Raw genomic sequence first — 20048 nt, 5'->3', positions numbered from 1 at the left:
TGTCAGGGTCTGCCACTCCAATGGACCATGCCATAAGCACCAACCCCTGGTTATGTGCTCTATTTTTCCTATAATCCCTCATCTCAGTTCACCTCTGAGGCAAGTGAGATGGTCTGTGAGCGCCTTTGCAGAAAACCTCCTCTCCAGAGCCAGTGCACATCCCCTGCACACACACTGCTCCATCCCGCTGCCAGGACCCCCTCTCTCCCTAGCCCTGAGCCATTCAAGCCCAAAAGGTCCCTTTTTCCTGCTCTACCCTGCAGACAGGCCCTTGGGGACTGGAAGGCCCTCCCGTTTTCATTAGATCAGTGCTGAGCACCTCTGAATGTCACAGCCTGGGTGGATGGAAAAACAGCTTCCCGTCTTTTAAGGCGATCTCAAGGACTTGTATAACCACGTAGGCTGGCCTGCTCTCTTACACGAGCCGAGCCATCTCACCCCATAATTTCTGCTTGAGCCAGAGCTCAAAAATGGGAGTGGGAGGGAAATGAAACACAGCAGCTTTGATTTGTCAGGATGAGACTGATGAGTAACACAGAAACTTAGCAGTCCTGGGATGACACCCATCTCTGCCATTTAACTAAGTGTGAGAAGTGGAGGTGTATTGTTCAATGGGGCACTATATTCGTGTCATATACGAGCTGAGTTCAAGCACTGAAATCACCCCATGTAGGATACTGACTCTGGTAAAACAGTCTCTATACATCAAGATTTTCTAAGCTGTGTGGGTTTCTTGCTCTCACAGGTCAGGGCTGAGGCCCCACTAACACTCACCCAGTAACTGCACCTTTTTGTACACCTGCAGAGTTATGTCAGTTTGGTACATGGTATTTCTGCAACATTGCAAAATATGAACCCTGTCTGAAACTGCATCCCTGGGCTCTGCTGCCTCCGCTGTCAGTAGATGCAGGGCAACAGGGATTAAGGACCTTTGAAGGTTTGAGTGCTTTTTCTGTTTGTATTTGGGCTTTTGTTGTTGTCGTTGCTGGTTTTTAAGACACCTTTTCCCAATATAAAACTGAGTGATGGGAGAACAGCTCCCAGGCAGCCTCCCCAAGCACAGGCGTGTACCTTAGGTGCACGTACACTGCCTAGTGTTCAGCCCTCAACCTCCCAGAGAAGGTCCCCAGTGCTGCAACTTCCAAGTATTCCCTAATCCTGCCCAATTTCCCAAATCCCAGTTTATAACCCAACCCTGAGGAGCAGGAAGCTCTGTTTAACCCAGCAACCCTCAGCCAGACAACCAGGGTGGTTTGTAACAAACAGGCAAGCTTTGCCTTTGCTGCCGTTCACCAGTGCCTGGCAAAAAGCTGTTCTAGAGGGTAAAAATAAAGCTGCTGGCTGAGTCTGTGATGAGAATGGTCAAGGGCTGAGGGTGCAGAAAGCTGGTTAGAGGAAAGGCCTCAGTGCCCATGTGAGGGAGGAAGCCCGTAGAGCCACCCCGGCATGTTCACGCAGAGGGTTACTGCAGCCTGAAGCATCAGCCCATGAGCAAAACACTCCCTGTGCAGTGCTGCAGTTCCCAGAGAAGCTTTCATAATTTCAAGGGAGGCTCTGAAGGCTCATAAAAAAATGAATAAAGAAGTCAGCCTGAGCAATCACTCTCTTCGTCTTCCACAGCAAGCCTCAAGCTGCCCTTGTCTGCCTGATCAGGTGCAGCTCTGATTTCCCGGGTTCCTGAAGCAGAACAGATCCGGCAGCATCGCAGCCTGCTTTGTGGTGATGGATGGCAATGATTATAATTGTTAATCTGATTAAACCTATGGTCTCAACTTTTGCTCCTCTTACTGACATTGAAAGTACTTAAAGAAACACTTCAGGAGGAGCATATGAAGATGCGCCAAGCACGTGCTTCTGTGCACCTATCAGTATTGATCTTGGGGCATGATCTGGTGCAAGCTGATGGGATTTTGCGTTAGAATTGGATCCCTGAGTTATCAACACACACCAGCCCTCAGGCTTGGTGGTACAACAGGCAAAGAGTCTCTCTCCTTCAGCTTTGTTTTCTTTCTTTGACAGGATTTCAAAAAGGAATTTAGGGGGATCAAGATGTGGTCCCATAGCCTGCTGCAGCCCAGAGCAGCCTGATTATGGGCTTCAACTGGAACTTCTACTGAGGCTGCAAGCCAGGGACCGCACTCCTGACTTGCACCCGCTTCATCTGGCTGCTTTGAGGGTGGTGTTATGCTCAAGATTAGAGGTGGAAAGGTATTTTGAATCCTTTTACCTCATATAAGTCCCCAAGATGGCCGAGGAACACCTAGAAGTACTCTGCTGTTCCTAGCATTTCTTAATGTTTGCATTGTTTGGTTTTTTTGTGAGTTTTCTTATCAAAGTAAACTCCAATGCTTTAGCTTCCAGAGTTCCTGGGAGCAGGGTATGCTCAGTCACTGCAAGAGGGAAACCTTATGTACTTAATGTATAAAATCTCTTACCTTTCAGAAGCCCCTGGATCTTAATTGCTTTCCACAAGTATTTGTTAGATAAAAGTGCTCTTACAAAGCTGAAAATGGTTTCCGTGCTTCTCCTCTGCCTTGCTCCTAGAGCTGGCTGAAGGTAAATAAAAGGCAGCCCTTTGGGTGAAGTTACCTAGCTCAGGCAAGGGCCCCAGCGCAGCCTGGAAGCTTCTGCAGGCTCCAGCAGCAGCCACCCAGCAAAGAAAGGATCCTTGAGTAGGTGACTGAGGGCACCCCAGGAGCTCTTCCCCCTCTAGAGGAGCAGACCACCACGTGGTGATGCAAACCCCCTCTGGAGCCCTCGTGGATATGGGTCACCAGGCAGACTTCAGCTCTGTGCCGATGCTCCTCTCAGCATGTGCCTGTCTGAAAGGGCACTGGTGTAATTAAAGGTACTCTACTGATTGGATGTTCAAACCTAAGGGAACTCCTTTAATTGCATTTCAGTCTGGTTGGTATCATTTTAACTTAAATTCATTGCTGTCTTGCACAGGAATAACCCAACTGGGTCTGGTTATGGAGGGGCGTATCATCCTCCTTCCTCCTCCCCACCGCGCTCTGGATGTGCTTCAATTTGTTAGGCTCTGGCTGTGAAACAGCCACCGCACATTAAAGCAAAGGCTGTGTAAAACCCCTTCAGCTGGTAACCAGGACATAGGAGAGGGCTGAGAGTTCACCTTCACCTGCTAATGGAGGTAAAAACCTCAATTATTATCCTGTCTTCTCTTGGATTTTATCTTGTATGTGTTACCATAAATTCTGTGGTGCCCTGAAGGTGCATTCTTTTCTTTCTTTCTTTGGAGTCAGTGAAGACCTGAGCTATTTGTAAGTGATGCTTCATTTCTACTCAACATGCTTCTCCGTAGTGAAGGACTCACTGCTTAAAATTCAAGAACCTCCATTACACTGGAGGCTGGGGTAGATGATCACATTGTTGCTTTGAGCCTTAAAGCTTGTATCTCCCATCACAGGGCCGTCAGAATTGCTCTCCTTGGCAATGGCCTATTTCCAAAAGTCTCTTCTAGCCCCCATGAGCAAAGTGGGGGGCTGCACCCTCAGGAACCCAGCGCTGCGGAGAGGCGCCGGCTTCAAGTTTTGCTCCATGGGTTGCAAGCACAAGTGGTACATTTTCTTCACCCTGGGCTAAATGTGGCCACTGTGACTCTGCCCTGTTGTGCCAGCTTTCAAGTGCTGCGTGATTGTACCCTGACGTGGGTCAGGCCCCATATTAATGCCCTTTGGGGTGGCTTTGTGTCCCTGCACTGCTGTGAGCACAGGCTGCACCCCAGCGCTGTGGAGCCCATCTCATTACCAGCACTGTGCATGCGAGTAGTGTGAGGAGCAGAGCCAACAGTAAGTCAGCGCTGGCTGTGTCCCTTATTAATGTTGTTCTTACTATTTCAGTGCCATCTTCCCCATTTTCACCCTCTCCCTGAACAACTAAATTAATTAGAGTGATTTTTTTTTTTCTTTCTTAATTTAAATACTGTCGTGGAATAATAATTCTGATTAATTCTCTTTTTTTTTGTGTGTGTGTCATTCCCCACTGCTTCTTTTCTCTGTTGTGCTCGCTTTTAATACACTGTTGATATTTTGTTATAGCTATGCAAGATCACAGCTGTTGTCTGCAAAAAAAAATAAAAAGGTAAAATCACACTATGTGCTGTTGCCATCCAACAACCATTTTTCTTCTTGACCAGCTCACAAAAAAACCCTTCCCCTATTAAGCACAGGAACATACATTTTTCTTGGCTTGTAAAAAGCTTCAGTGAAGCTGCAGCAATGTAGGGAAGCCAAAGCCCTTATGACAGGCTGGGGCCTCATCCTGAGCCTGTTACAAGGTCACATCCTGCAACTTCTGGATCCCGGGAGTGACCCCAGACAGGCAGCAGGTCTGTGGGCATCATCCGCTCCTTTGCTTTACTGCCCACTGGGTTATGGTTAATTGGATGTGTTCATTTGACCTGGCAACGTGTTTTCTGATCCAACCCAGTAACAAAACCGCTGTGGCTCTCATGAAAGGACAAAAAAATCCGGTTAGACCCTGGATTTATATTTTTGGTAGTGACCAGGGCTGAGAAAACACTGCTTAACATTGGACAGCTTTTCTCTGCCCCTTCCAGACCTTTTCTCACCCTGTGAAGCCAGCTCTCAGTGGTCATTTGCATCGAGACCGGAGCTCAGCAAGGATCAGGCTGGAGAAGCACCATGCTTCCACCGGCAGCTTAAAGTGATACATGAAGGAGAGCCAGGATGGAGATCTGAATCGTTGCCTCCAAGTCCACAGCTCCAATTATAAACCAGATTTGAATCAGTCTCATATTCCACATAACCAATTCTGAAGTTCCTCCTTGACTCCCTGGCCCCGGACTTGTTTAGCAGTTTCATATACCATGTGTCTGTGATATTTTAGAGTGGTTTTCAGTGAAGCTCAGCTGAGGCCCACACAGTTCCAATTAACACAAAGGGGCAGCACGATCACGCCGTCAGCGCTGGCCCTGGCACTGCTGCTCCCTGCTGCCTCCAACAAGGGTTATTAGGGTGGCTGTAGTGGGACTGCATGAAAGAAGCGAGATGAAACGCTTGTTTCCCCCCACCCCAGACTGCAGCATTCATCTCCACTCCTGGAGAGGTGATGGGCAGTGGTATGCAGAGCGCTTCTCCAGCCCTTCCAGGAACACCAGGGTCAGTGTTTGCAATGATCTTCCCTCCCTGCTCACACCAAAGAAAGGCTGCCTGTTGTTGGAAAGCAGAGTCATGGAAAGCAACAATTTCGGAGGAGATGCAGAGAGGGCTGACAATGGGGGGCACCTGCTATCACACCTGAACATCAGCAAGGTGAAGATCACTGCAAGCACCATAGGCAGAGTGCCTCCATCCTTTCCCTGATGTGTACAACCTGCTCACCATCTTTGAGACAGATCAGTTGTTTCTGAGTCAGGGCTATGTATATGTGGCCACCTCTGGAACCAGAATGAACCCTTCTCTGGCAGATAAAGGGGCAAGGAGTATGTGCTCGCAGTCCAGAAACCAACCATGTCCTGGGCTGCACCTCCAGAGCGTGAGCAGCAGGTCAAGGGAGGGGATTCTCCCCCTCTGCTGTGCTCTGGGGAGACCCCCCCTGCAGTCCTGATCCAGCTCTGGGGCAACAGCACAAGAGGGATGTGGAGCTGCTGGAGCGAGGCCAGAGGAGGCCCCAGAGCTGCTGCGAGGGCTGGAGCAGCTCTGCTCTGGAGCCAGGCTGAGAGAGCTGGGCTGGGGCAGCCTGGAGAAGAGAAGGCTCCTGAAGGGGAGACCTTAGAGCAGCTCCAGTGCCTAAAGGGGCTGCAGGAAACCTGGAGAGGGGCCTTGGACAAGGGCCTGTAGGGACAGGCCAAGAGGAATGGCTTTAACCTGCCAGAGGGGAGATTGAGATGAGCTCTGAGGCAGAAGCTCTTTCCTGTGAGGGTGCTGAGGCGCTGGCACAGACTTTTCCCAGAGAAGCTGTGGCTGCCCCATCCCTGGCAGTGTTCAAGGCCAGGTTGGACACAGGGGCTTGGAGCAACCTGCTCTAGTGGAAGGTGCCCCTGCCCATGGTAGGGGGTTGGAACTGGATGAGCTTTAAGGTCCCTTCCAACCCAAACCAGTCTGGGATTCTATGAACCCTGAAGCTGGTGTTCAGAGGCAGGACACTATTAGCTTCCACATGTTTTGCCCTGGCATTGAGCCTGGGGTGTGTCCTGCCTCCAAAAGGGACAAGTTGAATCTGAGGCTCTGCAGGGAGCATGGATATTTGTAACATGGCACAAAAGGTAATTCAGCCCCTAGTGATGTTATATACAACCTCCTTGCCAGATGCTTCAACCCCCTAAACAGTTGTAACTGCTTCTCCACAGGTGTCAGTTAAATTCCCTTAAGTCTGTAAAGTTTGGCTTGTTTGGACCAATACCTACAGACTTGATTGCAACAGCAGATGTTTTATTTTTACCTGCAAGTGAAACCGGGGACCGTATATCATGGCTGTGGCACATTTCACATGGAGCAGATGTTTCTATTAATGCCAGAATGGGGTGAAAACTCAAATGATGCTTTTTGCCTTTTTTCCCCCCCCTCCCCAAACTCTATTTTACTCAATTAAACTGCAACTCACTGAAGTATTCCAGTGAATCACTTCCTGTTTTTTTCTTTTTTGTTTGATTAGTAGGCTCTAAAGGGACAAAAGAATAGCTTTGTATCAGTCTCCCTCAATTAAATGGAAAGTACATCTGGACAGAGTCTGAAGATCCATCTTCCGCTGGCAGTTGCAAAGCCATCGACATAATAAAATAATACTCTGATTGGTATTACAAGGCTGCATTTAAATCATTGGCATTCATGCTCCGAGTCCTTTGCAGGGAGCACAAGCCCTCCATTAGAGAAAAGCGTAATTTTATACTCTGATCTCTATAAGATATGCAATGAAAATGAGAGAAAAAAAAAAAAAAGAGCTTTTGCAGAGCTGGAGACATAATAATAGAAGCTACAATGAATGTCTGGGCAGCTTTTTCAGTTACTTATAAACTGCAGGTGTCAAATGCGTTCTGGAAAGAAGCTGAATTCCAGTTTTAATTACAGTCAGCAGGTTGAGGCATAATTCAAGGCTTGATAATACCTCCAACCCGTAACAAAACTCCTCCTGCCTCCAGTAAGAAGCTTACACCAAGATCACGGAGAAAGCGTGACCTCCTTGCAGGAGCTAAACTCTGAACTTCAGTATCCCACTGTAAAATCCCAAACACCCTCCATATTTAAAGTACCTCTTCCTTGTGTGACTCTCTCAGCAAGCCTCAGCATCAAATGGGAACTCAACTAGTAAAACTGCTCCGAGGGTCAGGGTGAGAAAGATGTGTCATTGCAGCTTTCATCTAAAGTTTCCTTTGGATCAAATTAGCTTTGGGGAAAGGAACAAAAGGGAAAAAAGTGAGGAAAAATAAAGAAACCCTGTGGCTGGAGTTGTGTGTGAGAGCCCCAAGCCGAGTGCCTCATGGGCCTTCCCGGGTCTTACAAGGCAGGTACGACCTGGCTCTAGCAGCAATCTCTTTCTACCAGCAGCAGTAAGTTTATTGAGCTCAAAGAGTTTAAGTTCATTATGTGCTTGAACTGCACCATGTACATCAATGCCTGACCCAAAGCAGCCTGTGAGGCCTTATGCTGATACATGTAATACGGAGTAATATTAAACTATTCTACCTATTAATGACTCGGGGGGAAAAAGCAGGATGTGCGTACTGGTGTGCTGAACTCTGCTGCTGCTCAGAGGTAGGCAGAGGTCTCATTTATAGCCTTCAAAGGCAGAGCCTTTGAAGCAGAAGCCAATTATCCCTTATTATGTTGGAAAAACACAGCTCTAGAGTTGCAGGGGCAGCCACCGCTCGGGTGATGAGGAGGAAGGTCACTGGAAAGGAGGCAGAGAGGCACATCTGCCTGGGAGACGGAGCTTTTCTGAGCGAGGGAGATGCTCGTTGCTTTCACTCTGCTCAAGGAAACACAGTCTTATGAAGCAAACTTCTTCATACCAGAGGATTCAAACAACGTACGTCCTCGTACCATTCTGCTGCTGTAATGGAGAAGCCCTGGACACCAGCCAAAAGGAGAAAGGAGCTGGTTGGTGGCATGATCTTCCATTGGTTACCGAGAGCCAGGAACTGCCTGGGACTGGAGCACTTAGTCGAGGAGTTACACTGAGCTGGAATAAACTACAGGACCAAAACAAAACCACTGGAAGTGCTGACTTTTAAAATAACTCTATTTGTATTGACATAACCCACACATACAGATATAAGCTTTACATCACTACCAAAGACGGCCCCCACCAACTGCATATGCGACTCAGTACCTAACACCTATGTCCTCACAACACCCCTGTGAGGTGGGGCAAGGCCGTGAACCCCATTTCACCAGTGGGGAACCTGTCAAAACTGAGCAACTTGCTTATGGTCACCCAAAGTCTGTTGCTGAGCAAGGAGTGGAGTGTGGGCTTTCAGAGAGGGCAGCCATGGGGCTGCTCTATTGTCAAACACCCCACAGTGCTGACAGCTTCCCTGCTCCATTACAGCCATTTCTGCTGTAAGGAAATGGCCATGAGCAGCAGGTGATGTCAGCTAGGTCCTCACAGGCATTGCAGTGATCATAAAACAAGAACTGGGAGGGGGGAGAAAGAACCTGTGGAAAGACCAATCTGATTTGTAACCAAATGCCAGTCTTAAATGCCTACCATGTTCCTAGTAACAAAATAAGTGCATATCAAAAAGAAGAAGTACTTTAAGAAAATGGGACTTTTTAACCCCACCATTCCAGCATCATAGAGAACAGGGCTGGAAGAACCCCAAGAGGTCATCAGGTCTTTTCCCCAGCTTCTATGATACCCTGTGGTTGGGTCCCTTCAGTAGATGGAGCTTATGGTGCTATTTTGGCTACTTGTGTCAGAGCTGTCCAGTGTCACATCGGGACCTGTGTCTGCGCCGTCAGGATCCACTTGATCTTTAGCAAAGTTGATGAAAACCTACAAGTTTAAAGGAAAACATTCACTATGTGGCAGCACAAATCATTTATAATGGGAATGAATATAAAAGAGGAAGGGCTGTTCATTGGACTGTGAGCCTGGAGACGGTGGCCGGGAATGGATTCATACTGGATATGAGAACTGCAAATGTTAGGCTTCTATGGGCTAATGTAAAGAAATGGATACACACTCCTGTAGTCCTGAATCGACACCCGGGATGCAAAGGGAGACACTCCTGCACAAAACCTCATTGTCCTGCAGCTCATGTTTCACCAGTCTGAGCGAGGCAGTACCCGTGTGGTGGCTCCTTTTGATCGCAGTGTAATACAGCTACATTATTACTTTATAAACCCATCTGTCTCTATATAATTGACATCCGTGCAGGCACAAGTGCATATGAGATAGATAGGTATGTATAACCACACCTAACAGTCTTTGTTTGAACGGTATCTAATGAATACCTAAAATGCTAGAACACCACCTGCCATCACATTTGCATACACCAAGCTGTCCTCCCACAGAATAGGGCTGGGGCTTCCTGTGCTGTGCCTGCCCGTTTCTCACAGCCACTGCCCCTTACTAAAAGAATACTGAGGATCTCTCTTTAACCATTTGTAGGATTAGAGGGCTGCAGTTTTGCTCCTCTTTCTGGGACAGACCTAAAATATCAGGTGCTGAAACTCAACAGGATGGTTTCTTCTGGATAGTCCTTACAGCATCCCTTGTGTTTCCTACAAGATTCTGATGCTAGTGGGAATGTTTTTCCAAGAGAAAATGGAAGGAACTTAACCATGAAGCTGTTTGGAGTAATGCTAAAAGAACTTACAACCCAAATACAAGAAAGAGTGAAATCAAGCAAATTTCCAGAGCCGGTGGAAAGCCCAGCACTGGACTCAGGAGTGGTCCCTAATCCTGCCCTTCATCCACACCCACAAGACTGTTGAAACCAGCAGTGACAGAGGAAAGCACAGATCCTGTATGCTGCAGGCAGCTTTCAATGTGTGTTTTTTGTAGAGCCAGCACAGGTATCTGGAGGCAGTAGTACTGATAAAGTATCCTCAGGAGCAATATAGATGGAAATCCCTTTCAAAATGTAGTCTATTGTGTGCAGCAGTCCATTATGTGTAACCATCAGTCTGCTCCCCTGTTAACAGTTTTAAATGGATGGCCACACATCTTTAATTCCTTACCTCTTCTAACGTTGTTTGACTCACTGAGAAGTGCCTGATATTGAAGGCCTCTTTGCTGGCTTCCAGGAGATCAAATATATTCGCTACCCCTCCTGCAGAGACTGGAACGTGATACTCCACCATGTTGAAATGCCGATCCTGTGGGAATAGGAACAGTGGGATCAAGTTAAGAGGTTGCTGCCTATAAAGAGCCAACAGATCTGATGGCTGGCTGGCTGAGAATGAAAGCAAAGAGGAGCTAACCATGGGAGAATGAAGGAGCAGAGGGTGTGTTTTCTCCTTCTGGCTCCCAAAGGTGAGGAATATTGCTGTATTGACCAGTGTTTCTCCATTGGGAGTTTCTGTGGGGTTTGTGGCTGGGAGCTGATAACTAAGCCCCAGTGCTGGAAGCCTGAGGGTAGCCATAGCATTTTCCAGCTAGAAGTCTGATGCTTTGATTAATGCAGAGATTGGGTTCTGGACAATGGATGGGATTTGTGACTTGGTTACTCTGGTTTTACAGTTATTCAGTTGCTGGAAGCACCCGATCATCTCATTACCCACTGAATATGAAGTGGGCCTCTGTGCAGTCCACGCTTCAGTGGGACCATTCCTGTGGCAGAGTTGCTTTACAGGATCACTGCAGCTGTATGCCTGAAGTTATTTAAGCCCCTTGGGTACTCCAGCCCTTGGACAATGCTTCTGATAGCGCTGGCAAGCGTGTGTGTATGAGTATCTTACTCTCTGAGAGCATGGATCTGTGTGCATAAGATTACTATTTTGCAAGGTGCTCTTGGTTAATATTAAGGGATGGAGAGGACCTCTCCTGAGAGCATTTGTCCTGTTTACCTTCAGGCAGGTATTTGGAAAGTGCGACTTCATGAACTCTGTCAGCATCTCAGTGCAAACTGTGTTGCTATTTAAGTGCATCTTCACAGTGAATCCTCTTCCAAACCTAGGGGAAAGAGAAAAATCACAATTAGCACAGTAGAAAAGAGAAACAGAAAATCCTTTGAGTGCTGCACAGCCTCTTTAGGGAAATCAAATCCAGGCTGAGCGCAGCTTGAATGGGGCCAGGGTTGTTAACCTGGAGAGAAACTTAGTAAGAAGCCAGGCTATTGTGATAACTAATAAAATCGAAGCTCAACCCTAACATGCATTTCACATTTTCAGGAGGGAACAGATTACTTTAGGGAACACGTCTCTGGGAAGAAAAGCTGTGAGAGAGCAGAAAGTGCATTAGTTAACACAGAATTTATATGGTGTAGGATGAAACTTAAACCAGAAAATGACATTATTTTGATGCCCTGTTAAGAGAGGGCTCATGTTCTGAGCCCTCAAAGCTGGGGGTCAGTAACTCCGTTTGCTGTTCAGTGGAAGTGAATTAGGTGCATTTTCCTGACCTGCTCTTGATATGCTGCAGAGAGCCAATGCACTGAAAACTCCCATTCACCATAATAGCCAGCCTGGTACAGAGGGCTTCACATTCTTCCATGCTGAAAAAAACAACCAAGAAACTCTAATCAGTCATTGAGAAGGTATAAAAAAATAGTTATTTTAGTAATCAGAGAACATTACTGATCTTCCCTAAAGTGTTGTGGGTCTCTGTGGGCACCCACATTCCGCCACATCAAAGCCCCAAAGCTGTCAGAGCTTGGTGCTCTGAAACCCTGCAAAGACAGCGGGGAGTGGGAAGGAGGGGTGCTCTCCATACCTCCTGCAGGCACTGAAACTGGAGGCAGAGCCAAACCAGCCCTACCTGTGGGATGTGAGTATCACAGAGCATTTGTTCTGCACTTCCTCGCTGACGATTTTCCAAAGGTGGCGTTTAGCATTTGGATCCATTCCGGAGCTCGGTTCATCCTGTTGGGAAAGACAGGACTGAATGTAAATTTCCACTCAAAATCTGATCTTCCTAGCACTTGTGCTCTTCTTAGGTTCATCATTAGTATTACGTTTGCTGGTAAAGACCCACAGGAGAGCTTACACTGGTACAGATCCGGGAGAAGGATTATCTTCAATTGCATTATGGATTTGACTGAGATATAAAATCCCAGAGTGGTTTGGGTTTGAAGGGACCTTAAAGCTCATCCAGTCCCAACCCCCTGCCATGGGCAGGGACACCTTCCACTAGAACAGGTTGCTCCAAGCCCCTGTGTCCAACCTGGCCTTGAACACTGCCAGGGATGGGGCAGCCACAGCTTCTCTGGGCACCCTGTGCCAGCGCCTCAGCACCCTCACAGGGAAGAGCTTCTGCCTAAGAGCTCATCTCAATCTCCCCTCTGGCAGGTTAAAGCCATTCCCCTTGTCCTGTCTCTACAGGCCCTTGTCCAAAGCCCCTCTCCAGGTTTCCTGGAGCCCCTTTAGGCACTGGAGCTGCTCTAAGGTCTCCCCTTCAGGAGCCTTCTCTTCTCCAGGCTGCCCCAGCCCAGCTCTCTCAGCCTGGCTCCAGAGCAGAGCTGCTCCAGCCCTCGCAGGATCTGTGCCCAAGGAGGTTTTGCTAGCCTGTCAAAGTCTAGCCTTGCCAGCCCAAAGATCTGCTCATCTTTCCTCCAAGACGACCCCCATTTCTCACCAGCAGCAAAATTGATGGATTCCCAATGAGAGCCAGAGCAGTTGACAATTTTCTGTTGGTGCCATAACTGCACATCGAGGTGACTCTGTCTTTGTAGGGCATCAGATTCAGCCGGTGGAGAAGCTGAAGCACAACCTATGGGAGCAAGAGTACTGCTTTCACACCAATGTCCAGGCATAAATTACCATGTGCATATCTATTTATTGAAAGACTAATTAAATCAATGTAAAAGCTCTCAATAACTGGAAAATGCTTTAAGTCAATCCCCAGTGTTACTCACTCCTTTGATATCTTTCTCTGGGATGCCATGGAGCCTAGCATAGTAATACATGTGTTCTTCCACAGTCAGCAAGTCATCCAAGGCATCTTCTTGAGGACAGTAGCCAAAGAGTGACCAGTGTGCCTCACTAATGTCATTCAAGGACCTGTGTAAGGAAGTTGGCAAGTCATTTTAAACACACTGAATTGCCAATGCACTCTGGAATCAGACAGGAGAGAGAAAAATCCTTTCTGCTGCTTCCTACTCACTTCCCCAACCCTTGAAGGAAAATGCTATGAATTTGCAGACCTTCAACTTTTAGGCCCTCAATTCCCCAAAGGAAGAATTAGACTGGTGATGTCTGTTAGCCATGATGTCTAGTACATAGCTCTCTGATTACCAGCACTTCAGATGGCACGGCTACCACCAAGCCTACTGCTGTTGAAGAGCACTTTGAGATGAAGTCCTACTAGTCTCCAGATAACAGATCAGAAGCGGGATCACACGCAGCTGAGGATCTAAGTCTGATCCCATTTGCAATGGAATGAAGTGGAAGAAACACCACTGAGAACAGCGGAGGTACAAGAGCCAAATGCAACCAGGGAAGCAACCACACCATCTTCAAAGGATGAAATTCCCTGCGTTATTTATTTGTGCTCTGTTTTGAATTTTTTGTTGCAGACTTTGACATTTCTTTTCTTTTGCCAACCAGCCTTAAAAACTGCTCCCAGGCTGACCTGATCATGCGCCTTCCCCAGAAACCACATCCTCCATACCCAGAATGATCCTGGACCCGCAACCTTCCGCTGGATGCTCCGATATCACCTGTCAGCATCTTAAAGATGGTTGTCTTGCCAGCTCCGTTCACACCAAGCAAGCCAAAGCACTGCGTTGTGGGAGAGAAAAGTAGAAACGTAACCACACTGTATTTATAACGCAGAAACACTGCTCTGAGATGAGTGCTCAGTGCATCTTGTCTCTTCTCTGGACCCCTTGAGCAAGATGAATTGCAGGTGGAGGTACTCAGAGCACACGAGCATTATAATGGAGGTTGGTTGTGGTGCAATATACTGCAGCTTACATTGGGACCGTTTGTTTAATATGGTGAAGAATCAAAGATGTGTCTCTAACAGAGTAATTCCTTTCACTGCAAGGTGCATTTCTGCAGCGAGCTCATCCGACAGGCCAAATCCTCATCATCTCATTTGGGCAAAGCCTCCCATTGACAGGAACAGAGCTATTCATAGGAACGAGGTGAGTGAGGTTCGTGCTGTCATTCATAAAACCTTAATGCAACACAAGATTTTTGTCAAATAATCTCCCTAATGCAGTACATTAATAAGATTAAGAACTGGCTTCCTATAGTGCAGTTCAGTTTCTCATGCTAAAATCTATGTTTTATTGCTAAGGTTGGAGAGATGCAGTTGTGTGCTGCATAAGCAATCACCATTGTGCTGATAATTACTGTTATTTTCATGTCATTAGCACAGACCAGCTGATCTGAACACCCACATGTGCTGGGCTCACTGCAGATGCCCAGCATCGATCCAAGGCTCTTCCCCACCTTGGGGTCCACGCAGGGACAGGATCTGTGCACAGTCTGCAGTGCAGGGCCACAGCCTCTGCTGGCACATGAGGACTGGCACCCTAAACCCCACCAGCATCAGGGTGACTTTTGCCAGAGAGTAGAAACCTTGATGCCAGTTGGGGCTTGGAAAAAAGTCCTCTGCCAGAAAGACGAGTGCCACGGTCTCCACTGCTGTCCTCCTGCCCAGCACCCTACGGCCTTTCATCTCACTGGGATCCAGGCAATTAAGAGAAATCAGGTACCAAGGATTAATTCCAAGCTTCCCCACAAGTCAGGCGCAGAGCCTGAGGTAGAATCTGGTCTCCCCTTTCCTCTGGAGCTGAGAGGTGCTCTGTGTGCTCCCGTCTTCTCTCATGAGTCAGAACTGCACTGACACGGCCAAAGAATGTTTTTTCTTTAGAGTTAGTTTTAAGTCCTGATTCATGGAAATGGGTGTTCAGCTGAAGTGATTTGTCTTCCCCTGATGGGAAAATACAAGCAGATAACCCTGACTCACTGCTTCCCGTGCAGTTTAGGTGAATAATTGCAACTGGACAAATTCTGCTGCCCTCATTTACCATATGCTAATCCCCAGTGACACCCCAGGCTGTGCTAGGTGCTGTACAAACACAGCATGCAGACATTCTGCTCTGAATACAGTCCTATCACTGTCCCATCCACTTTTTGTCTTTCTAGGGCCTTCATTCTGTCAACTCATGTCCCAAATCCACCAGGAGCCTTTCGGCACTACCATAACCCCAAGAACCCACAAATCTGGCGAAGGAAGGAAGAGGTCAGAGCAGCACAAACCACTACAGTTGTGCTGGGACAGCAGCAAGGACCAGAAGAGAAGATGACCTTTGGACTGTGGATGTGTTCTAGTTTCCCTCCCCAGGGTGGAAGGTGCCAGCAGCCCTTTCCCCTCGCTTACCTCTCCAGCAGGAATGCCAAGGCTGATGTTTTTCACAGCCGCGATGCGTTTGTGAGGGAGGTGGTAGATCTTTGTGAGGTTCTGGAGCTGCACCACGTCGAAGTCAGCTTTGCCAGACTCCACCCGGTTCCTCTCTGCCTGGACATCCCCGTCCTCTTCAGCTGCAGGGGCCAGAAGTGATGCTTTGCCATGTACTCTGTCAAACAGGAACCTATGGCAAGGGAAGAGAGGGGACCTTACCCTCTGGCAAGCAGACAGCAGTGGGCCTGTGTGCTTGGGATAGATCCTAAGGTCCTGTGAGATCCTAGAGCACGCAAAAAAATGCTCAGACATACAGACAGTTTCTATTCTCTCTTGATATTTGCTCCGTTTAGGGAATTAAAAACCAGAATTCTTTTTCATGCCAATTTTTTTCTCTTTTTCAGCAAATATTCTGAGCTGGAGCAGGCCCTGCCTTGTGGACACACTCATAATGCAGGTGACAGGACTGTTCTCACTCCTTCCTGTGTGCACCCAAGCCAGAGGGAACAGGGAGGTTCTAACAGAGGTGGTTGTCAATGGCCTGACTGCTCCTACAACAACGCCAGGTCTGAATCTGCTCCCACAAGTGCAGCTTCGCTTTTCTAAGGGAAACCAAATGTGTGTGTGTGGGGGGGTCTCAGTCCTCTTGAGGCTTTCAGGAGTCTTGCAGAGGAATTCCCACAAAGCCACTTTGAACAGGCTAAGCCTCAACATTCAGGACTGTGGGCAGAAAGTGCCCAATGTTGAGTCAAGCCAGGGACCTACCGAATGTCTGCCCCTCTTGCCCATCAGAACATCTGCCCCCCAAACCTAGAGCCCTGAAACAAGGGCTGCAGTCTCAGCCAGGAAGGACTACCAAGGGAGCCCAGTAACCTACACCTCTATTAGTTAATACACTAATTACTGCTAGGTACCAGGACTGATGCCAGAGAAAACTTACTCCATGTTTGCAAAGTGTCTTGGAAATTTATGGGATTTGTAATTGACAATGATGGCGTGAGACCCCAGAATTAAACCACTGAGCACCAGCTTGGTCTGTTTTCATTGCGAGGCTCCGGATGTTACTTACTCTAGTATGTTGTTCCACAGCCTTTGAATCATCCTGTCATGGACTGTAAGACGAATGGCAAAAAACACAGTGCCCTGGAGAAACATGGCAAACAGCTTGGATGTGGTCTTGTCCAGCTCAAAGGTTTTGTCAGGGTAGTCCACTCCATAGGCTTTTAAGAAGCCCAGCAGCGCCTGATCCTGCGACAGTTCAATCAAGCCATAGCCAAAGCAAAATTGTGGGAAGAGCAGGAACACATGCCTCAGGTTTTCAGCGAGATCGTGCAAGCCCTGGAAACAGCAACAAGAAGCAGCAGCACGGTCAGTCACTGCTTTTATTCATGGAATAAAATCATAGGTTTGACCGTGGGACTGAAGTGTAACAATTACATTGGGATTTGCTTGTGTCTCAGAGCAGAGATAAATTGAGAGCAAAGAGCTCTGGAGACAGATCGTTTCAGAGGCACAAGGTCAGAAAAGTCAACAGGCAGCTCTGAGGTTGTGATCACCCACAGTAAACAGCAGCCAGTTCCCTGCAGGCTCCCTCACTGCTGCTCCAGTTGCCCATCCTGTGCATGCAGCAGCCCCATATCCACCCATAAACCAGATCTGAATCCTGCCACTGAGCTGCACTGTGCCTCCCGAAACTACCCAGCTGCCATAGCAGCCCACTGTGGAGCACAAGCCACCCCCCTGGAGCACTGTCCTCGCTGCTTCCCTTGGACTAGCACCTCCATAAAACACAAGATTTGTCTTTCACAGACATAGAAGGGCTTTTCTAGCCGATTAATGGCAAAACAGCCCAGTGCACAGCTTCACACTCATGAACCCTCATACATAGAGATTTGGTGTGTTTCTAGCAGAAGAAAGGATAAGCTAACAGAGCAAAGAGGAGAGTAAATTAGCATGGAAAGAAACTGACTCCCTGCCACTGGGGCACAGAGGGCTAAAAGATGATCAGAAGTGCACATCCCTGAAATCCAGAAGGTTGCTAAAGAAGCACTGCCCAGCTGGAGAGGAAAATCAACCCAGCTATTGTGGTACGAAGTGACTGCCCTTCGTAAAAAAACAACTCTAAGATTTACATTTAATCCCAGTGATTCCCAGGAATATCTCAGTTTAAAAGAAGGCTTTACTTTGGGGAATCATCACTGCCTCTGAGTCATTTGTCATCCTTGCAGGGAGAAGATGATTGCATTACAGATCTAGATGACAGACAGGTGGTGCTGGGCTTAATGCAGCACGTCAGACTCAGGGCCATGACATCTAGCTGTCACTCTCCACAGTTCGTGCTGCAAGAAATTCTTCCCTGTGAGGGTGCTGAGGCACTGGCACAGGGTGCCCAGAGAAGCTGTGGCTGCCCCGTCCCTGGCAGTGTTCAAGGCCAGGTTGGACACAGGGGCTTGGAGCAACCTGCTCTAGTGGAAGGTGTCCCTGCCCGTGGCAGGGGGTTGGAACTGGATGAGCTTTAAGGTCCCTTCCAACCCAAACCAGCCTGTGGTTATCAAACACCTCCATGCACCTCCTGCTCTTCTCTGCACAGGCAGTTTTCTACCTCTCTTTTTGTATTCTTCCCTCTGTCACCATCATTTCCTTCTTTGCAGGAGGTGCAGATTTACACACAAGCAAGGGTCATATTTGACTCATGTCCTGTCTATAGGGAGCCCCATTAAGTCCTGCAACTAGCGTCCTCTCTGTGGTCTACCTGAAATATCTGGAAACCAACCAGATACTAAGGACATGATCAAAGCCACCAAACTCAACAAGAGCCTCCTGTTGCTTTACCAAGGGTCGAGTATTAGTATGGCTCCTACCTGGTCCGTGGCCTTTTCCTGGGAGATCAGAAATACAACTGAGTGAGTAATAATGGTGTTGATGCCAAAGAACAAGTTGACGCAGACATAAACGATGAAGGCCATGCCTGTTTCTTTGAAAAACCCAGCCAGCAGGTACATCCATGAGAACGTTGCGTATCTATAAATTGCCAACAGCGCAGAGAATACTCCAGTAATTGAAAACAAACAACTAAAGACATCAGACAGTGTAACAGTTCTGTTCTAGCACATGACTAACCTACATAACTAACATAAGGAGCTTAAAGAAGGAAAACTGGCTTTGTATCTGTCAAAATTTGGAGAAGTTTATGATAGATACTTTGAACACGGAGCCCCGACTGAAAGCAGAGCGGACCTGGAGGATTCAAAGCCACGGAGACATTTTGCTCTTTCCCTGAATTGTGGTGCTGATTATTTTTCATCTCTCTGATTTTGAAATGCTTCTATTATCTTGAACTTTGCCAGAGTTCAGTAAGCATCTGCTTACAGCCTGGCCTGTCACTGTGACCCTCTATATTTACATACCTTCCCCTAGAGTTTGCTTTGAATAAAGCAGGCATGACAACGGTAGTTTAGCTCGCTGCGCCTGAAAGCAACTAGTCACCATGTGTAAAGTGCACATTGAAGAGAAAAGCCCACATATTCCTCCCTTGGATCTCAAATTGCAGCAGCCTGCAATATCCAGTTCCTCACTCTGTGCAATGATATTAAAGTAACTAAGCTCCACACTTACCCAAACAGTAACAGCAGCAGAAATACTGCCAGTAAGTTACTGTTGTTGCAGAAAGCTGGTATCTGGAAGGATGAAATAACTCCTATTGAGAGTCCAATAGGGACCATAAAAAGTACCTGCAAAATGATATTAAAAGGATGGAATCAGGATGACAGTTCTTAAACATTTTCTTAGAACTATGCAGAAACAACAACGCCAGGTCTGAATCTGCTCCCACAAGTGCAGCTTGGCTTTTCTAAGGGGGAAACCAAATGCAGGTGGGGTCTCAGTCCTCCTGAGACTTTTGAGAGTTTTGCAAAGGAATTCCCACAAAGCCACTTTGACCAGGCTGAGATTCAACATTCAGGATCGTGGGCAGAAAGTGCCTGAACAAAGGTTGTGAATGAAGAATACCCCTTTGGGGTTTTTGTTAGCCTTGCAGTCAGACCACTTCACCGTGTCCTGTAAATCTAGTCTTTCTAATGCTGAGTCTCAAGCCAGGGACCCACCAAACGTCTGCCTTGAGAGGTTCTTCTGTTCCCCAGCCTTGGGATTTAACAGAATTTACTGGCAGGGATTCAGTGCGAAATATCAAGTCGCCAAGAGCGCTGGATTAGTTTCAGCCCACTGAATACTGATTGTGGCAGGGACTCAGGGGATTCTTCCACTGCCTGATTTACAAGTATGCAGTGCTGGGGCAGACACAGGCCTGCTCCATCCTCACCCCTGCTCCGCAAAGCCAGGCTCCAGCCACGCTGCCTTCAGACCCCTTTCAAGCCCTTTGTGCAAGGCAGGAGATATATGTGCTGTTGCCTTACCACAGCAGCCCCTACAAGCAGGCGGTTTAGGCTACTTAGTGGTGAGCACTGTATCGTTAGGACTCCTTTGTTAGCGTGCATCAGTGTTACCATACACCTAGAAGCTTAAGCTGTGCTCTGCATTAAGATTCGAGGCTC

The 20048-nt window shown here is 47.7% G+C and overlaps 1 protein-coding gene across 1 annotated transcript in view; it reads right to left on the bottom strand.

Moving 5' to 3' along the window:
• Positions 1-8202: 8202 nt before the first annotated feature.
• ABCA12 (ATP binding cassette subfamily A member 12) overlaps positions 8203-20048 on the bottom strand; it is an 84164-nt gene continuing 72318 nt past the window's right edge. The window contains exons 43-54 of the mRNA XM_030486202.1: positions 19114-19229; positions 18360-18519; positions 16568-16836; positions 15478-15688; positions 13756-13865; positions 13001-13145; positions 12721-12855; positions 11905-12008; positions 11549-11641; positions 10995-11100; positions 10167-10304; positions 8203-8976 (exon numbers count right to left, since the gene is read on the bottom strand). Of these exons, the coding sequence (XP_030342062.1) occupies positions 8857-8976; positions 10167-10304; positions 10995-11100; positions 11549-11641; positions 11905-12008; positions 12721-12855; positions 13001-13145; positions 13756-13865; positions 15478-15688; positions 16568-16836; positions 18360-18519; positions 19114-19229 (1707 nt within the window). The 3' untranslated portion in view covers positions 8203-8856. The remainder of the gene's footprint in view (positions 8977-10166; positions 10305-10994; positions 11101-11548; positions 11642-11904; positions 12009-12720; positions 12856-13000; positions 13146-13755; positions 13866-15477; positions 15689-16567; positions 16837-18359; positions 18520-19113; positions 19230-20048) is intronic.

The sequence above is a fragment of the Strigops habroptila genome, chromosome 5, assembly GCF_004027225.2.
Source record: "Strigops habroptila isolate Jane chromosome 5, bStrHab1.2.pri, whole genome shotgun sequence".
NCBI classification, from domain to species: Eukaryota; Metazoa; Chordata; class Aves; order Psittaciformes; family Psittacidae; genus Strigops; species Strigops habroptila.
Note: the sequence above shows the minus strand (reverse complement) of the source record. Positions and strands in the feature narration are given on the sequence as shown.